This window comes from Pelobates fuscus, chromosome 8 (genome assembly GCF_036172605.1).
Source record: "Pelobates fuscus isolate aPelFus1 chromosome 8, aPelFus1.pri, whole genome shotgun sequence".
Lineage (NCBI taxonomy): Eukaryota > Metazoa > Chordata > Amphibia > Anura > Pelobatidae > Pelobates > Pelobates fuscus.
In genome coordinates, this window is record NC_086324.1 from 75,010,371 (window position 1) to 75,031,385 (window position 21,015).

Genomic DNA, 21,015 nt, shown 5'->3' on the forward strand with positions numbered 1-21,015 from the left:
ATGATCCTGATCCAAGCTAAGTATTAATATATTGCAGTATGTCTCAGATCCCTGTAAGAAGGTGATGACATGTCAATCCCCAGTACTCCAGTCTGGTCCACTACACCTACACAAAAAGGTGACACCAATCAGGTTCCATCAGGTCATGGACCATTCCTCGTATTACGGCTGAGCTACACAGACACAACATTCTTTTCCCAGCAATGACCGGTAAAGTGGAACTGTTCAGGCTCATGCATACCAATATGGACAATGCTGATGTTGGAGAAGGCACGAGTTGCTCGAGCAACATCAACTTCCATGCAACATTCTCAGCACTCATGTCCTCTAAGGTGTAAATAAATGAGAGACTGGAAAGACTAGAAATACATTGTCGAACCATGCCATCAACTGGATGCTCCTCCGTATGCATACGATCATAACACAATTCAATATTGAGCATGTGCGCTAGTACGTTCAGATATCCAACGGGATATTGACTTTCTGTCATGCTATCTGACTTTCTGTCTAAAGTTTTTACACTAATAGGTGAATTAGGATATAGATAAGTTGTGATGCCACACCTATCAGACATATTGTAACATTATTATTATTATACTAAAACATGTCAACTTTAAGTTGAGCTGGCCCTACCTCATACTCATAGAAGTCGCCATGGTGGGCCTGCCACGGCTGATTTAATTGTTTTTTACTAACTGTATGTTTATTCTTTCAAGGTGAATTTCACTACTATCATATTCAGCATTTCATTAAAACGTAGCTTCACAGCAATGCCTTCTTCAGCTTCCGGTATAAGGCCCCTTACTGGAACATATTGACTTCTATTATATGTCTTGGCCCCCTACATTGCTAAGTGTTGCTATTGACTGGATCAGTCATGTCAAGCCCAACTTAGTTCACAAATATAAACTAACTTGTATATACATTCACTGTACTTACATTAACTACAACCCTCATTGGACTAATCAGCTAACAAAGGTTTACTTTGGTTTAGTTAAACTAATTACGGGTTGTTGGTTGGCTTCTCATACACTTGTTAGCTTGAATTGTCCACTGTTATGGTCCTTGTAGGTTCTTGTTGATACTGATACTAGTTACCTATGCAAATTTTTGTTGGGGTTTTCTTCAATATTTATACTTTTCCGATTCCCAACCCTTTCTACTCTATTATTTCCCCTATATAAGTTGGTTTGTCAACTTCGCCCTCGCTATATTAATCACTTATCTATGTTCATCACTACATTCACCTGTCTCCGGGCTATCCCATTATTTTCAGGCAACAGGGGCTTATACATGTGACAGGTTCACAATTCACTTACTTTCCAGAGTTTCTGCATTATTAAAATTTTGCCATATGCCTTAATGCTAGTAATTTAAGTTTGACGTCATATGCTGGTATTTTCATATTCATGCCACCTGGTTTAGTCTAAGTTCCTGGTTTAGTCTAAGTTGCTTGTGTTACCCCTCAATTGTTTGCAAGGTATAAATTGGTTGTCACTTACCTGTTTACAACTATTTCCTTAGCCCTCGTAGGGCTCACGTGTCTGGCAGATTCCGCTATTTCAATGTACACGGTATAACAACTCTAGGTTATAAGGTATTTCAAGTTGTGCCGTTAGTGGTCTCCCAGCAATTGCTGTCACCAAGTCTTTCCAATGCTATTCACATCAAAGGTAAGTGGTACTTCATTACATAATGTACCAACTATTATGTCTCTGGTTGTGTTCACTACTTTGTTTTGCCACCTTCAATTTAGGCTATATCACTATACCATCAATTTACGCTTGACTGGCATCTAACATCACATGTTTCTCTACTTTCCAACAAAGCCAGTTCATTTCATCCTATCCAATCAGACTATACTTAAGGGTATCCAAAATATGTCTAATTTGCTAGATTTAGCCCCTTTATAACCCCTAACTAATTCTGAAACCGCTATTTACCTGGCTTTTACAACTTCCTGAGGCTACAAGTATTCACCATCAGTGGCCAACACAATGCACAAGGTTGCCTTCGAAGCTCCTACCTAATTAAACATCAGGATCGTTGCATATTGACTCTACCCATGACCAAAACGAGTCAATTGGGTCAACCTGTCCACATTCCATACTTTCCCATGAATAATATAGGGGACAGTGAAGGTCTTCGATTCCTAACTCCTCACCGTACCGAATATGGGGACTATTCTCACTACCTCTAAGTTCATGTTATATGTACAGTTATTGTTAATAAGGCTCAGTATGAACCCTAGCCTTTATTCAGGACACTCATTTAGGATAGGGGCTGCATCCCTGGCATCGAGCCAGAATGTTCCAGTCCATGTCATTAAAACTCTAGGTCACTGGAAGTGATCAGCATATACAACATATATACCCCAACCAGTACAAGAAATACAAAGGGCATTCGTTAAAATGTCATCTTTATGTATTATGTTGTATTATGTTCTTTACTCAATAAATGTTTTTTTTTTTTTTAGTATGATATGTATTACTTTTTGCCTGCTTTTCTTACTGGCCTAAAGCATATGTAGGTTTCGGCACAACTCAACTGACTTTTTCCTATCACAGGTTTACTAACAACAATCTTACTTCATATCATAATCAATGTTGCCCCGAACACAAATATAAATATATTAAAAACAAAGAGAACGTTACCTGCACTCTGGCCTAAATCCCAATGTACATTTAAACAAAATGGAGGCTCTTTAGTTTTATTCCAATGTCCATTTGAATATATAAGCTCACCTGCCACGTCAAGGCAACCCTCAAGAGGTGAGTCCTACTCTAGCCATTATATTTGCTGATATCAGCCAAGAATCTCCAATAAGACAGGAAGGAGTATTTTATAAACCCTTTCACATTTAACCCTTTATAGGGCTTCTACACATGCAATAAACTTTGCTGGTATCAGACATTGTGTAAACATCTCTAATGAGACATGAATGGGTATTTTATAAACCCCTACATACCCTGAATAGGGCTATAACATATAAATCACCTTGCCGGTATCAGCTAAAAGGCAAATTTATCTGTTGAGACAGGAAGGGGTGCTGCCCCTACATACTTATAAACTCTTAATAAGACAACCATGGGGTGACTGGCAGCAATGTAACATAGCTGTGTGATACAAACATCATATACAAACACAAATATAAAGCACCTCGCTTACAGCAGCAGTAGCTTAGTATCCAACAGCTCAAAATACATAGTAAAAACAAAGAGAATGTTACCTGCGCTCTGGCCTAAATCCCTATGTACATTTAAAACAATAATAATAATAAAAAAAAAAAATATATATATATATATATATATATATATATATATATATATATATATAAAGAAGATACAATACCTTGCACCCTGGCTTCAAAATTACATGGCTGGGTGCACTAACAGGGCTCCAATATCCAAGTTAATTTGAAATCCCCTATAAAAGGGCTGCCAATCCTCTCTCACCTTACCGTTGATGGTCTGGCTAGTCACCCCTCCCACCACTCCCTCTATTTCTCTATTTATATCACCCTCTAAGGTGGGCCCACTTTTATTACAGGCCTACTGCTTTGTCGGTTCCGGCACACCACAACCGACTAGTGTAAAGTTATATATGTTATGGTTATAATATGCTAGGTTTTTACGGCTATATTGCCCCGACTACAAATATATATGTATATATATATATATATATATATATATGTAACAAAATACACTTATTAAACGAATTAAATTTGTTATATATTTATCTATATATAAATAAATAAAAATAATTGCAAATATATACATATATACATATATATAATTACTTAAATAATTACATAAGTAAACATGTAGAATTTAAATACATATGTATATATATATTGAAATTCTACTTGTATATTTATGTAATATTTTAACATCATTATGGCAGAACGGCCAGCAAATTTAATTTGCAAGCCCTATATTTAGCTCTGTAACTTTCCAAAACACCCTAAAACCTGTACAAGTACTGTTGCACTCAGGAGACTTCACTGAACACAAAGATGAGTGTTTCAAGACAGTAAAATGTATCACAATTATGATATCATCAGTGAGAATGCTTGACTGCTGACTCCTTCGATCACCAAATACCATTACCCTTCCATTCCCAATAAGTAACGCAACACCATGTTAAGTGGGTAAGGGCAACGGCCACAGCTTTATTTAAACCAGCATAACCAAATACTGTCAGCTGCTGGTTTTACCCAGCAGAAGGTACACTTTAAACTTCTTCCAGAGCCTCTTCAGCCTGTCCTTCGTCATCAGCCAAATTCAGGCTGCGACTCCCCAAGCCTGTCATTTACCACACTTGCTGGCGCAGGAAACCCGCAGCTGTGACAAAATGAGAACAAAGAAAACACAACACAAAACAACAATTCCAGAACAGAACAGTTGGGGAGGGTGGGTGGGGAAAGACACTGCCAGGCTCCCTCAGCATTGTTCACCAGTAGTCTGGTAATTTTTCCCAGAATTCCATGCTTTCAACTGTAAAACCAACTGTATCCTTGTTGCTATGCCAACCCCTCAGGGCAGCAGTCATGCTCCCTCCTCCCTATTCGCTCCGGGGGTTGGCCTGTTTTTGCTAGCAACTAATATGAATGCTAACTTTGGCCAAAATTTGTGACTAGGAGCCTACGAAAAAAGATTGGACATACCCATTTTGAATTCCCTGGGTTGTCTACTTTTTCAAAAAGTTTTCTATGATGGGGGTAATTGTCATTGCTGGGCTACCATACGGTCTCAAAGGCAACATAACTAATTTAAAAAATGTAAATGTGCAAAAACAGAAATGGGCGAGTCTTATATTTGACCACTTAACTTTCCAAAACACCATTAAACCTGTACATGGGGGGTACTGTTGTACTCTTGAGACATTACTGGGCACAAATATGGGTGTTTTAGAGCAGTAAAACATATAATGCTGATGAAATCATCAGTGAAAGGTCAGTTTATTTGTGAAAAATGCAAAAAAAACAAATATGATAGTTATTTTTGGCCAGTATTTGTGACGAAGTGGCTTTTTTCCCCTGGAAGAGCCAGCCCTTGGCGAAACGCGCATCAGGATTTCTGTTAGCAATGGTTAGGCATATTATTATTGATGATGCTGCAGCTACTTCGTCTAATTAGGACCAGCCACCACGCTTAGATTTATATTTGATCTATCATCATTTACTTCTTTTATTACTTTTTGTTGCTGGAGGGCACGTGGGATTAGGGATATTCTCTATTGATTGTGATTTACAGAGTGGGAGCTTGGGAGGCTGTTGGAGCATTAGCTCCCATTGGGAGATTTTTTTAAGGGGTGCCCTCGAAGGCACACTATGGCACATCAGATAGGAGTCCTTTTTTTCATTGTTCCCTCCCCTTGTCTACTTGCAGTTTGGTTATTTATTTATTTATTTTGACCTCCTGCTTTCCCTCCCTCCCTCTTTCTCAGCAACTTTTATGTTTAGGTCCCTGTTTTCATGGTAACTAGTACGTATTTTGGATCAGCTATCATTGGATTTTAACTTCAGGGGGAGATTGTTGTTGTACTTGTGAGACATCGCTGAACAAACATATGTGTTTTTCATTATAATAAAAGATAACAGTTTTATGACATTCACAGTTAAAATGCCATGCAGAACTTGAAAAATAAAAATCTTAATTTCTCAAAGTTTTTAACATTTTATACATATTAAATTATGTTTCATATATAAATACTCCTGAAAATTATATACTGTATAATAAGTGTGGTTGCACTTAATATGACAGAGGGGAATTATGGTTGAACAGACATATAGGGCAAATTCCCTTTTTTTGTTTACGTTTTGTAATTGACTCCACACTTAAGGGGTTAACCACTAGATGATATTAGAAACGTAAACAAAATTAAACAGATCTTACAAAGCCTAAAAAAATAAAAAAAAAATGACATGTCTTTTCAGAGCATTTTGCCTTAGTGTCTAGAAAAGAATGAAATTATGTAGTAAAAAAGCTATTTCTATTGGTGTTTTTTCCTTTTCCAGTCTTTATAAAACATTCATTGGAGATGCTAAATATCTCTACAAAGCATGACTTACATAATACAAGTGAATTTAATTGACATGGTAATTGACAGTTTGACTGTTTAATTGAGATAGTAACTGGTTTTTCCAGCCTTTGTCAATATAAAGAATGCTGCTAGCGGCCACATATAAAGCAGCAGACTTGCTTTGTGGAAATTACTCCTCCACCAAGATCACACAGGTAAGCCAGAATCTTTTGCTATGTTTAGTGCAATACTGTTACTATTTGATGGCTCGAATTTATAGGGATGCTCTAGTCACCAAAACAACTTGAACTTAATGAATCAGGTTTGGTGTATAAATCATGCTCCTGCAGTCTCACTGTTCAATTCACTGCCATTTAGGAGTTAAATCATTTTGTTTATACAGCCATAGTAACACCTCCCCGCATGTGAATTACACATCCTTCCTAAACACTTCTTGTAAAGAGTCATCTAATGTTTACATTCCTTTTATTTAAAATTATGTTAAATTCAGAATTTCTCATCTTTTCACTCTAAATACCCCATCCCCTTTGGATTATCTCCTTTTAAATCTAGACTATTAGAAACAGCTGTCTAGTATACGATTGAGGTTCTATAATTGTGGCGTTTTCCTCTTTTTATGCTAGGCTCTCAGTAACTGTGCGGAAGTGTAAATTGAACAGTCATTTGGGAATCATTGCAAGCTAAAATTTTCTGAAACTTTAATGAAAATATAAGATGAATCTTTCATATTAATTATACATACTATGAATAATGTGCATATTTGAGTTTAATTATAAATCGAAGGCTATGGGCGTGAATCAGCTAATGTTTGTAACAATCCAAGTAGAATCATAATGTTGTTACAAAGTCTCTCCTGCGAACAAGATTTGATACTTTATAACCAAGTTACTATCTTTTTTTAAACATACCTCAACATCCTGTATGAACTCCAATTAATTTGCTAAACCTATTGAGATGTAGGAGTTCACACTTTATATCAAGGTCTCCTTTTATCTATTAGCTTACTATTTAAAATTGTGATTCCGGTTCCCTCCATTTTTAATCACTGTTTTCTTCACCTTTTGAATCACTTTGTGTTTTTTATGTCAGATCGTATCAACAATCTAATGTTATTTAATAAAGGTTGTTTTGTTTTATTAAATATTGCTTAATGAAAGATTAATGTTTTAAGACTTGATCTCCCCTGTGTGTTAGGTCATATCTTATTTTGTTGTTGTTGTAGTGTTGTAGTTTTGAATACAGATGTTTTATGGTGTGAGGGGCTATGTGATCGGGTCCCTTTTGGCCAGTAGGACATTCTGGTATGCCCTGTTATTTAATGCATGGCAAATTACTTTTTGCACCAAAACAATGCATTAAATGAAAATATCTAAATGCCAGTTGAGATCAGTTGGTATTGCAGTTTATGATGCCTCACAGTGGACTAATGTAGAGAAAGCCCTGATGCAAGTTTGTTGGGGCCCCCAGTGCAAGAGTGGACAAAATGTAGATCACCATCTGTCTTACAATTCCCACAATGCTATTCCAGCTTAGGATCTACCATTTGCAGGATTGTGTTTGTGTGCATATATAGGTGTATATGTGTATGTATATCATTTAAGTGTTTTAATACAGGGGGTGTGTTTGTAATGTTTGGGTTTTATTGCATTAGTGTGTTTGCATGTTGTGTTTGTATTTGCTTGGATATATATTTGCTTGGATATATGCACATACACACATACACCGCCACATGCATGCATATTTACAGATATACTATATTTATGCAGATATACATACACATTATTGCACAGAATATACACATATAAACACACTGATACATACACGCAAATTCATATACACACGGACATATGCACACACCCTGACATATACACACATGCAGATGCACACCCTGACACACAGACACACACAGATACACAACATTAAGCAAATGCACGCAGAGGTGTAACTAGAGGTGAAAATTGCCCCAGTCCCTCCATGTGTCTCATTCCCACCCAACCCCTTCATGTTTCTCATTTCCTCCCTTCAAAGCACCTCCATGTATCATTCCTTCCACAGCCCCTCCATGTGTCTCATCCCTCCAAAGCCCCTCCATGTGTCTCATTTACTCCCCCCCAAAGCCTATCCATATGTTCCATTCCCCCCCTCCATGTGTCCCATCCCCTCATCCCCCAAAGCCCCTCCATGTGTCCTATTACTTCCCCCTCAGTCATTCCATGTGTTCCATTCCATTACCCTAGCCCCTCCATGTGACTCTCCCCAACACCTCCATGTGTCCCATTCCCTTCCATCAGCTCCTCCATGTGTCCCATTCCCTTTCTCCCCCAACCCCCTACATTTGTCTCTCCGCCCTCCCCACCTGTACCTGTTTCTTGCCGTGGTACCCGTCTGTCAGGAAGGGCTCTCTCAGTGAGCACTTCCTATCAGACCGCTCAGCCACACTACACACAGGCAGGAGGGGAGCAGCACAACACAGGTCTCCCCTCCTGACGCTAACCTAGCAACTGCAGCCAGCCCCAAATTTATGCCCTTAAGTTATACCAGTGGCCCACGGTTGCTGCTGCAGCCAGGTCCCCAGGAGTGCTGGGCCTGGTCACAGTGGCCACCCCTGCGACCATGGTAGGTATGCCACTGGATGCACACACATGTACATGTATACATATACACAGATGCACACTCTGACACACACATACACACTGAGCTACATACTTACATAGATATACATACACATTAACACACAGATACACATATGTTTACACTGACACACTAAAACAGACACATAGATATACACACTAACACAAACACACTCACACACAGACTCAAGTGCACACACACTAACACATACACACACTGTGACACAGATACGCACACACACTCAATCGGAGTGCTCCTTTTCCTCATGCTGCCTGTGTGTGCCTCTTACCTACCCGTGTGGAGCTCTCTAAGAAGCTGGGAGGAAGTGATCGTCTGTCACTTCCTCCTGGCAGGAGCTATCAAAGGGGCCCGGTCAGACTCTTAATGGGCCACGCAACCCAACTGGGCCCATTTTAAGCAGAAAAGCGATATTACTCTTTCGGTGGTCCTAAGTGTATGGGCCACCCGATTGGCCCCCTGGGGTTAGTCTTACAATTAAAGGCCTGGAGATTTTCTCTCTCCTAAAAGAGAAAAAAATTTGGGGTGTGGGAGGGGGTTGAGGGGGGAGGGTTTTGGTGCATGTTAAATGCCTCTGTTTTTCGTATGCCTTAGGGCAGTGGTTCCCAACCCAGTCCTCAAGTACCCCCTAACAGTTTAGAATCTAGGGATTATCAAGTTGTGTCTAAGGTGATTTAGGAGAAGAAAAACAAACACTTTAGACACAACAGGTTAATCCATAAATACTGGACTGGTACTTGAGGACTGGGTTGGGAACCACTGCCTTAGATCATAACTGACTTTAATTGTTCTGGTATTTGTATTTTGGGTTACCCCCTTTATAGGTCCTTTCAGACCGCCATTTATCATTTTAGGATAACATATTTCTGTTCTGCAAAATGCATCAATTATATTCTTTTGCCTTATATATTTATTTTTTTAATGCTCAGCATTGATATGTTTTGCATTAACACAGTTCTCTATTAATTCCCTTTTGCCCTTTTATTTATAAATCAAAGAAATATAATTAATTTATTTACAGATTTTAAGACATCAAGAGGAATATCCAGAATTAAGGGTAAGTGAACATTAATTTTTACCTTTACTTTTCCGTAGACATAACTTTTATATTATATCCACCTCTGAGGAACAATAAATGTAAAGCAAATAGTCCTAAATAATTAATAAAACAAAATGGGAATTTTCAAATCTTTAAACAGTACAGCTTGGCGATATTAATTCAATCAGTTAAAGAGAAGTGAATCCTAAAGGCACAATTCAATTAACAGTCCGAGTAGAACACAGTAGTTCAGTCAGGGATTGAAAGGTAGATGAGAGAAAGTGTAATCCTTTAAACTGGTCCGGTCTCATAACTGCAACTGCAACAAAACAGAATATGAGAATTCTGATAGCGGACTAAAGTTTAGAGGAACTCAGTAGCTTGCCCTTCAGTAAATCCCTGCTCAAGTTTCAAAATATTTTTTGTTCACTTGTGCCATCACAGAGAAAACCAGTTCCAGGTATGATAACAGTAATTAAAGTCAGAATTTAGGGAAACCCACAATGGTCAAATAATAAGCCCGGTCATACATGAGCAGTCGTATTCTTGTGATGCTATTCTTTTTTTACTGATGAAGCAATGGGGCTCTCAAAAGGATTCTATAAGCATCAAAAAGATTTAGCATATTGTTGCAGTATTAGTATATATGTATCATGCCCCTGCATTCTCATTGCTCAATTCTCTGCCATTTAGGAATTATATCACTTTTGTTTCTGTTTATGCAACTCCAGCTACACCTCCCCTGGTTATTACTGACACAACCTGCATTACAAAAGAGTAATATTTTCCATAAGACGTTAGCTTGCTTTAGACATTTTTATCTCCTGCTCTGTAAATCGAACTTTAATTACACACAGGGGGCTCCTGCAGGATATAGAAGGCTATTAACAGAGTAGGAAATACATTAAATTGAATGTGCAATTTAAACAATAGATCTCTGTTTACAGGAACTGTTAACGAAGGCTGTATAAGTCATGCAGTGTGGTGTGACTAGGGATGCTTAAACAAAGTGATTTAACAGGCAGAGAACTAACTAAGGACGCATGACGGAAAATTTCCGTAAATTTAATAAAGTTAACCCCAGATGGCCGCGATCGCTGGGTTAACGCTCCTCTGATCCTCCAATCTGACAGCCTGTCAGAGTGAGCATATGTGCTGCAGGGACTTCTGATCTGCCTCCGTGCTTCCGCGTCCAGTGTGATCTTTTCCCTGTGTGAAAAAAATAAAGTTAGTTTCAAATTCCACCCCCCCTTTACCAATTTTAAATAAAAATGATCCCCTTCACTGCCAATTGATCACTGACTTCAGTAATCAATTGGCAGGGACTACATTTTACTGTGATTAACCTTCAGGGGTTAAATTTATTTTATTAATTAATTGGAATATTTTAAATATATATTTAGCTAGCTGGGGTGGGTGGACGTTAGTGCTGAACTGGGGAATTTGGTGTTAGGCTAGCTAAGGGTTAACGTTAAAGAACGTTTTAAAAAAAACTTTAAAAGTTTACTTTTTTTTTTTTAAGTTTGAATAATGTTTCAAAAAAGTAAAAATTAACCCCTTCCCTGCCAGTTGATCACTGCATACAGTGATCAAAATGCAGATTACATTATTATAGTATGATCTGATTTTTTTTTAAAACCCTGAGGGTTAACTTTTATTTTTTTTAACCCTCAGGGGTTCAATTTATTTTATTAATTAATTAAAATATTTTTCAATTATATATATTTTTTGCTAGCCGGGGTGGGAGTTATGGGAAATTGGGGCATTTACTATAAGTGCTGCTTACTGCTAGTTAGGGGTTAACGGTAAAAAAAAAGTTTATACAAATTTTAAAAGTGTAAAAAAGTTTTAAGAAAGTTGTAAAAAGTAAAAAAAGTTTTAAAGAGTAAAAAAAAATTAAAAATGCCTACCGCTACACCTGGAACAAACTAGTGAAAAAATTATCCCATGCTAAGTTTCAAAATATGCCTTTTGAAATACCTCATGGTGTATTCTTTAAAAAATGGTATGCGGTGGTGGGGAAGTGTGAATAAGCAACCAGCTAAACTACTCTGAAATGGAACATGGACACAGCATACAACTTCAAAGTTAGAAGAAAAACTGAATGGCTGTGTCTCAAATGTGCCCCTTCAACATCCACATATACCTGGCAAAGATACATATGGTTTTATTGATGTACTCAGACAACATAGCTGAGCAACATATTAAATATTTTACAGCCATAGCACACATAAGATTTCCAAAATATACTGTGCAAACTCACTTTGTCGGTCAAAAAGGCAGAAAAATACTTATTACCACTTCACTTGGTACATGCTAGCGGAAAAATTATCCCACGCTAAGGTTCAAAATATGCCTTTTAATTTACTCTAGGAGGTCTTCTTTAAGAAATGGTATGCCAATATGGAATAGTTGGAATATTTAGTCTGCTTAAATACTGCTAAAAGGGACCTGGACACAGCGTAAAAATTCAAAGTTTGAAAAAAACTGTAATTGCTGTGTCTCAAATGTGCCCCTTTAATGTCCACATATACCTAGCAAAGGTACATACGGGGGTATTGCTGTACTCAGATAATATAGCTGAGCAACATATGAAGTATTATACAGTCGTAGCACACATAAGGTTTGCAGAATATAATGTGCAAACTCACTTTGTGAGTCAAAAAGGCAGAAAAAATGCTCCCACGCTAAGGTTCAAAATATGCCTTTTGAAATACCCTAGGATGTCTTCTTTAAGAAATGGTATGCCTTTATGGTGGAGCTGGAATATGGAGCCTGCTCAAGTGCTCCAAAGTGGGACACAGACGCATCAAAACCCTCCATGAAAATTCACACTTAAAATCCTGAACTTGTCATGTCTCTTTTACAGCACTGTAACTTTACAAAATAGTGTATAGGTCATACATTGGGCATATTGTTTTACTCAGATGATGTAACTGAGCATAATTTTAGGGATTTTATGACAGTGGTACATATAAAGCGTAAGAAATACTCTGCAAAAATGCAACATGTATGTAAAAAATCCATTTTTTTCCCCCTCACTACAAACATTGTAATAAATTGATGAAAAAATGGTGACAAGTTAAGGCACAATATAAGATACCATGGGGTGTCTGCTTTATCAAATGGAAGCCCTTTGTGGGCTTATTTGAACAGTCAAAAAACTATAATACCCCAATTGTATACCCCAATATTCTAATTCTAAAATATACATTCCTTTGTGATGTTCAGCAGCCATTGAAGATGTGAGAATCAAAGAGTCATCCTAAAACTATTAAGGTTTTGTTTATTGATATAATTTTTAATATTAACAGGGTTATTTGATAAAGTGGGAATTGTTGTGAATCTGAGTGCGCCGCAACTATTTATTCTCTCATTCATGAAGTTTTGGTCACAGCGGCAGCACCTTTCATAAAAAATTCAGGTCTCGGGAGTGCCCCCTATCCTTTCTCTGTTTATATTATATTTGGAATTCATGAATTCATGAATGAGAGAATAAATAGTTGTGGCGCACTCAGACTACAAAAAAATATAAGAAACAAAGAAGGCTACTAAATGCCACATGTGTGTATATATAGGAGGAGTTTATCAATAGTCAAGTCACTTTTATTATTTTTTCCAGCTAGCACAGTCATCTGCATTAGTGAGTATACTCATTTTTAGCACCAACACATTAACTATTTAGTTTTAACACTGTTTTTAATTGCTTTCATCACTTATGTTTGTATACTCACTATGCTCTTACTAGTATTTAATTTAACACTTTTATTTTTAACACTATTACTATTTATTTGCCCCCCACATTTTAGTGTAGGACCCACCAATAATGGGGCACTTTGAAAGTAGTGGTGGGCTTAACAACATATGGCCATATGGTGGAACCAAATCCCCATATTCATACTTAGTTAGGCATTTTAGTAGCCTTCTTTGTTTCTTATATTTTTTTGTAGTCTGAGTGCGCCGCAACTATTTATTCTCTCATTCATGAAGCTTTGGTCATGAAGCTTTGGTGAATTTCATACAAAATTCAGGTCTCGGGAGTGCCCCCTATCCTTTCTCTGCTTACATCAATAGTGACCAAACCATAGATCCCCAGAAATTTTAAAAATACAACCTCCGTGAGGTGTTGCCATTCTAGGGGCTTTCAAAACATCATACAAATTGTAGTTTTACAATATCTGGGCATTTACATTTTAGGCCCCATGATTGTACATCATGTATAGGAAATGTGGTTATATTTTAGTGTTTATGGAGTTAAATAGGGAAAAACAATTGAACATTTTCTCTACCAAATTCCATTCAGATGACTGATCATTTATTTAAAAGCAAGGCCTTCTCATCCGTGTACCAGCAGTATATGGTTCCTGTGTCCAGTGACGTCATGAATCTGATTTTCTCATATTTGAAGGAGAAGGTAACTTTACTCACTCACTGAACATTCCATTTTACAAGTAACAATGTGTAGTAGATGTTTGCTAACAATTTAATGGAATTTTCGCATTTCAGTTTTAATCTAGAATTTTCAATAATTGGTTTTGTATTGTATTTAACAATAATAATTATTATTTTTTTCATTGTATTGGCACAATACAGGAGTAGTGGCATAATGATATAGTGAAGACAGAATTGATTTTCTTGAATAAATATTCTCATGACATAATTTTACTCTCTGGAGTGGGTGCAGGTGTTCATCAACCCAGTATTCCTGTAATATTTTGTAATCGTCACTTCACTTATTATTACATTTCCCCATTTCTATAATGTTGTAAAGAACTGTGTAATAAGTTGGCACTATATAAATGCTAATAATAATAATATTAATAATTGGGAACACTGGGATGGAGAGGTGGAAAGAAATAGTACCATCTCATTTACCACAGTGTCACCATCTCCAGACTTCAGTTACTAATTATGAGAGAGATAGGGAGAAATGACACTTGCGTATAGATATGTCAGACACAGGGCCTCTGGGATAGGAAATGTATGACGTTGCATTTTCTCTACCTTTACAATTACTATCTATATAACTGTTCTCTGAAAGACCATGTTGCACAGAATGAAGATCTAAACTGGTGGAGTAAGGAAGAGGCTAAAATTGAAATGGTTCATCCAGTTCTGTTCTGGTTTCAAGCCCCAGTCATATTTGGAAAAGGGCAACAAGCTAATTTTCTAGCAATGTTGTAATCCTGAGAGTCCTGGTTTGTATCCAACATAACTGATCTCATGTTTGTCTCCTGAAAAATAGTGTTTGGTGATCTTATTTTACTTTTTATACATCTCAGTTTTTTCTACTTGGCATCTTATACTGTACTTTAAAACAGCATCCGAGGCTTAACATTGGTGATTTTTTTATAGTGGGTTTAGTTTTATGTCTAACATTTTAATAGAAATATTAGACTAAGAGAACTGGAAGCACAAAATGGCTCAGCGTAAAACTGGTTTACATCACTCAGGGCTCCATAATCTACAATCACCGTAAAAGTTGTGTTAAAGACCCCTCATAGTACAAATTGTTTAACAGTTTTAATAATAACAAAAAGAAATGGAGGAAATAAAAGTGCAAACATCTAAATAATTTTAAGTAGTGTACAACATTAAAATCTATAAATAAAGCCTTTTTCCTGTTCTGCAGAAAAGTAAACCGTATGATACAGCAGTCGATGTTGGCTGCGGTACTGGGAGATATACAATGCCTCTAGCAAAAAGGTTCAAAAAGGTTATCGGTGTAGACATCAGTGAATCTCAGCTTGAGGAAGCCAAACAATTCTGTTCCTTGGAAAATGTAACTTTCCAGTAAGTACTTAAAATCCATTCATCATTATAACCACCTACACTGAACAGCAGAGAGAAGACTTTATCCCTATACACCAGATTCACTAAATAACTTTGTGTATGTATTGTGATGTCTCTTGTAGGGTGGCTGCTGCTGAGAACTTACCCCTAGAAGATGCATCTGTGGACCTTGTAAATGCAGGACTTGCTGCTCATTGGTTCAACGTGGAAAAATTTGTGCATGAAGCAGTTCGAGTTTTAAAGCCCAACGGCTGTCTGGCAGTTCATGCTTTTGTTCCATTTTTTCAATTACAAGATGGCAATAATGATGCAGCGCTAAATGTTGTTATGAAGCAGGTAAAAAAACTAAATAGCTTTCAGTAAATATTCCATTGCAACTTGATGGGTACATGGTTCTGTTCTAGCAATTATAGAGCTTTCTGTATTACTCTACTTCACCTACATGATCCCACAGTCAATACTACTTTTATGCCAGACCACATGTATACACATAGAAACTGATAGAGGAGACATGGGATATTTGGGATAACCTGGAGCAGGGCAAATGAGCCTAACAAAACTTTGACCAAATATAGGAAACTGTGGTAAAGAATATTCTCCAGAATTCAGGACAGTCTCCATTGAAGACAGTTCCTTGTTCAGTCTCAGCAGTAATTCCTCAAATGCCTAGGAAAAAAACACCTGAACTAAAGCATATAATTGTGCCTGACTTGTAAAGTGGTTATGGTGTTTCAACAGACCTTTGAAAACAGTGTGAATTTTCATGTGCTTGTTGTGTGTGTGATAGTAGGTTGTTTTTCTTTGTTTTTTTTCCTCTCTCACAATAAGTAGTTTAAGATCATCCTCAGCTGACTAAACTATTTCCTTTGCAGTGTTTAGACAAAATGTCAGAATTTAAGTACGAAAACAACAATATTATGCATCACCAGTATGAAGAGGTGTTCAATGCTATACCATTAAAAGACAAGGAGTGGTAAGTACATCTGTTATCTCAAGCTGCTGTAAATATTTTGTTTTCCTTAAAATGCCTAGAACAATGTTTTTTGTAGTTAACATTCAGCACTCCCTGACATTGCCTAATTATTTTACATTAACACACATTTTACATAGGACAAAAGTGAAATGATAGCACATTTACATCCATTGCACCCCAACCCAAAACCCGCCTGATTTAAGTACTTTAGAATGAACAGCTCCATTAATCCAATAAAGGGACACTGTAGGCAACCAGACCACTTCTGCTCATTGTGTCTTAACCCAGTGTCTTAACTCTGAAAAGGTAATTTTGCAATTGTGAATAAACTGCAAGAATTACCTGCTAATGTTTACTCCTCCTCTTGTGGCTGTCAGTAGAGGTAGAGGTCAGTAGAGGTACTTCTGGGTGGTTAGACAACTTTTCGGCACCAAAATGATGCTGGACGTCTTCACGCTATGCATGAGGACTTCCAGCATCACCGTAATCCTTATAGGAAAGCATTGCATAATGCTTTTCTATAGTGAAATCCTAATGCGAGCGCAGTCATTGCCACTCATGCGCATTAGGTCTTTCCAGCTGGCTGACATCTGCAGGGTAGGAGTGAAGACGGACTAACATAAAGTAGTGACATCCATGAGAATGTATATAAGTTTCTATTTTAGAAAAAAAAAATATATACATATATATATGTTCCTATACATGGGCATATCACATGTTGCGATTCTTGTGAATAATGCAGCTTTTATTATATTGATGAATTTTACACATGAGCAAATAACAGTTAAAAAATGGGGTAATTTCACTGTAAAAATATTTTGACTTCTTAATAAAAACATAATTTGAATGCATATTGGTCTCCTATGCTTGCAGGGGTCATTGATGCTTATAACTGGTACACTTTTAAAATCTTATATGACTTTCATGATTTTGTATCAAGGTATTTGCAGTTCCCATTCGCTTGCTATATTTGACTGTCCCCTTTAAGATTTAAACTACAAAAATCCAAATGAATGGTCCATGAGGTATCTAGAACCATGTACCCATACCCAGAAACCACTTTGTATGGTACATGACAGTCCTTATAAATACATGTTTTATCTTACAGGGTTACGGACATCCCCGTTGTATTTGAAATGTCTGTTGAAGAAATAATAGGATTTTTTCAGTCTATATACATGTATCAAGAATTCCTGAAACATGATAAAAATGCAGCCATCAGATTCCTGATGCATCTTGAACAGAGGTGATGTATACAGAGTAGAATTGTGATGTATACAGAGTAGAATTGTGATGTATACAGAGTAGAATTGTGATGTATAGAGAGTAGAATTGTGATGTATAGAGAGTAGAGTTGTGCACAGTGGGAAAAATTCACTCTAGCCAAAAATAAAACTACTTTTTTTTACCCCAAAATATTTCATTTAGTTCAGGACCTCAAGCTCAAAAATTTACTGATAAAAAATGGGCCAATCAGTGTAGTGCAAAGTATATACACAATAGAAATACTATCTATATGATTTTCAGTACATTGATTGGTACATTTTCCCAATGCTTTGGTACAAGAGACAAAAAAAAATTACAAAATAAAGGGGGGGGGGAGCAGTTTAACTCCCCCGCCCCCCACCCCCCAAAAAAAAAAAACTACATTGTGTGTGTGTGTATATATGAAACCAGGGGGCTGTACTCATCTGAACATGCATAAATGGGGTGCTGCTGGGAAAATTCATACAATACACAAGATCCAGCGCACTCACTCATCTACTCTCTATATATATAAATATATAGATATATACAGGTGCCTCATTCCAGAGCCCTATTTAGCCTTGTACTGCAGAGCAGATTTCTCCCCTCCAAGCAAGTGGGTTAAACTCATAAGAGCAGATGTTAGGTTGTTAGAGTAGGACCTGCCAAATATGGGGTACATTGACGTTGAGGCAGACTTATGCAATGCATGATCAAATGTTTAAAAAAAAAACCCAAAAAACTAATAAAATCTGTGAGCTTGGAAGTTGCTGTTTAGTGAATGAGTGTGTGTGCGGGATCTTGTGTAATATATATCATTTTTATAACATTTTTTGCACCATGGGTAGAATTAAACATGTTTGGCCTTTGTAAACCCACATGGTGGTGATATATAATTTGGTTGAACAGAGAATGCACAAGACTAATATACATTTCTTAATCAAACATTTATATAGGTAATATAGTGACCACAAACTGTCCTCTATCAAAATACTAACTTAAAAAGTATAAAAGTTATTTTCACTTAGATTTCCTAATTCTCTAAAAATTCTAACTTTAGTATATAATCTGACAATAATTTGGGGCTTCTAAAAGAGGTGGAATTTAGGAAACAACAAAGTGTTTTGCAACAAAAACAGAGAATATGAGAACACTGAGAATGGGCAAAAGCTTTAATAAACTCAGTAGCTTGCCCTTCGGTTAGTCCCCACTCAGGTCTCAAAAATGTTTTTGCTCACTTGTGTCATTACAAAGAGAACCTATACCATTTACAGATCATATTGATCCCACCCATAAGGGCAGTCAAGAACCAAAATACCGGCAAGTTTCTTTGCACAAGTGATAAAGCAACCCCGGCAGTGGTGTATTTTGGATTTGTGCTGCCCTAGGCACGACTAAATTCGGACACCCCCAAAATCTAAATTTTGTCCCCGCAATTCGTGTCAAGGTCACTTTTTTTTAACTGACAGACACATGCCCTCATTGATACATGCACTGATATACACTCACTGACAGATACACAGTCATTGGTACACGCATACAGTCACTGGCACACACTGTTTATCCAACACACACTTTCACTGACTGACACACCCACTCACTGACATGCACACACTCTCAGATACACATAACATGACATACACACACTGACACACACTCACAGGCACACCCATTCTCACTGAAACACACACACACTTTCACTCGCTCACAGACACACACTGACAGCTATACTCAATCACAGTAAGGTGGACAGCCCCAGAACACGAGGCATACAAGGCATTTGTCTGGGAGCCTGGGGTGGCGTTTTTTGGTGCCCCCCTGAAAGTGTCGCTCTAGGCAAATGCCTCGTTTGCCTTGTGGTAAATACTTCCCTGAACCCCGGGACACTGGGGAGGTATGCATATACCAGACAAGGACAGACTGGGACTAATCTGGGTTTTTGGCTCATTGAAAGGCAATTCACAATAAAATGTTATATGTAACCTTTATATAACTGTCACTATGCATGTGTTTGTAGCTTGCAATGATTTGTATGAAAGCATGTTTGTTTTTCATTATGCTGACCCATATCTCCCTCTACAGGTTCCGTGACATTCTAGGAGATGGATATGAGTCAGCCCTCATTAAGGTCCATATCAAACACTATTGTGTCCTAGCCTGCAAATCATCATGAGTCTGGAGAAATAATGGACTGGGGAAGAGATAGTGTAGCATGTGTCAACACTTTCCTCTTGTATTCAAAATGTGTAACATATTTAAAGCTCAACAGCAGAACAAGGAACATTTAGCAGATAAATACCATTATTTTCTGCCACATGATAATATTCCATCACACGATGGAAGAGCCAGGAATGAGGACACGTAAGCAGGAAGATTTCCAACTCTCCATATATATTTGTTTTTTGTCTCAACTGCCACATTCAAAAAATTCATTTATGGACACCAACCATCGGTAACATCCCTGTTGCTTTTGTAAAAGCTCTCATGTTTACCGCATATATAAAAGGTATGTTTAATGTCATAAAACTTACAATAAAATATATGTAATACATTACAATACGTTCATGTAATCTTTAAATAAAGAAAATATTGACCTTTGTTTGAAATGCTATCCCTTATTAGATAAGTAGATATAAAGAGTTATGTCTTTATTTCAAGGATAAAATAACAGCTGCCCTGGTCCCCATAATTTTCAGGGCCCACAGTTGCATTATCTCAGGCCTAGTTGTGTCAAAATTGCCCGGGGAGGCCTCAAGGGATCTTATAAATACAGAGTACATTGCTTGTTTTATTATTGAACAACAACCATGTTCTCAATGAACCCAAAAAACTCATTAATATCAAAGCTGAATATTTTTGGAAGTAGTTTTTAGTTTGTTTTTAGTTATAGCTATTTTAGGGGGATATCTGTGTGTGCAGGTGACTATTACTGTGCATAATTATTAGGCAACTTAACAAAAAACAAATATATACCCATTTCAATTATTTATTTTTACCAGTGAAACCAATATAACATCTCAACATTCACAAATATACATTTCTGACATTCAAAAACATAACAAAAACAAATCAGTGACCAATATAGCCACCTTTCTTTGCAAGGACACTCAAAAGCCTGCCATCCATGGATTCTGTCAGTGTTTTGATCTGTTCACCATCAACATTGCGTGCAGCAGCAACCACAGCCTCCCAGACACTGTTCAGAGAGGTGTACTGTTTTCCCTCCTTGTAAATCTCACATTTGATGATGGACCACAGGTTCTCAATGGGG

At 37.2% G+C, this 21,015-nt stretch overlaps 1 protein-coding gene across 1 annotated transcript; it reads left to right on the forward strand.

Annotated features, from left to right (window-relative positions):
• Positions 1 to 1,606: 1,606 nt before the first annotated feature.
• Positions 1,607 to 20,200, forward strand: LOC134571259 (putative methyltransferase DDB_G0268948). Its single transcript, XM_063429432.1, has 8 exons — positions 1,607 to 1,673; positions 6,167 to 6,239; positions 14,037 to 14,147; positions 15,366 to 15,526; positions 15,649 to 15,862; positions 16,399 to 16,499; positions 17,608 to 17,745; positions 19,827 to 20,200. Exons 2-8 carry the CDS (start codon positions 6,168 to 6,170, stop codon positions 19,915 to 19,917), a joined length of 888 nt encoding a protein of 295 aa, XP_063285502.1. The 5' UTR covers positions 1,607 to 1,673; position 6,167; the 3' UTR covers positions 19,918 to 20,200.
• Positions 20,201 to 21,015: the final 815 nt, after the last annotated feature.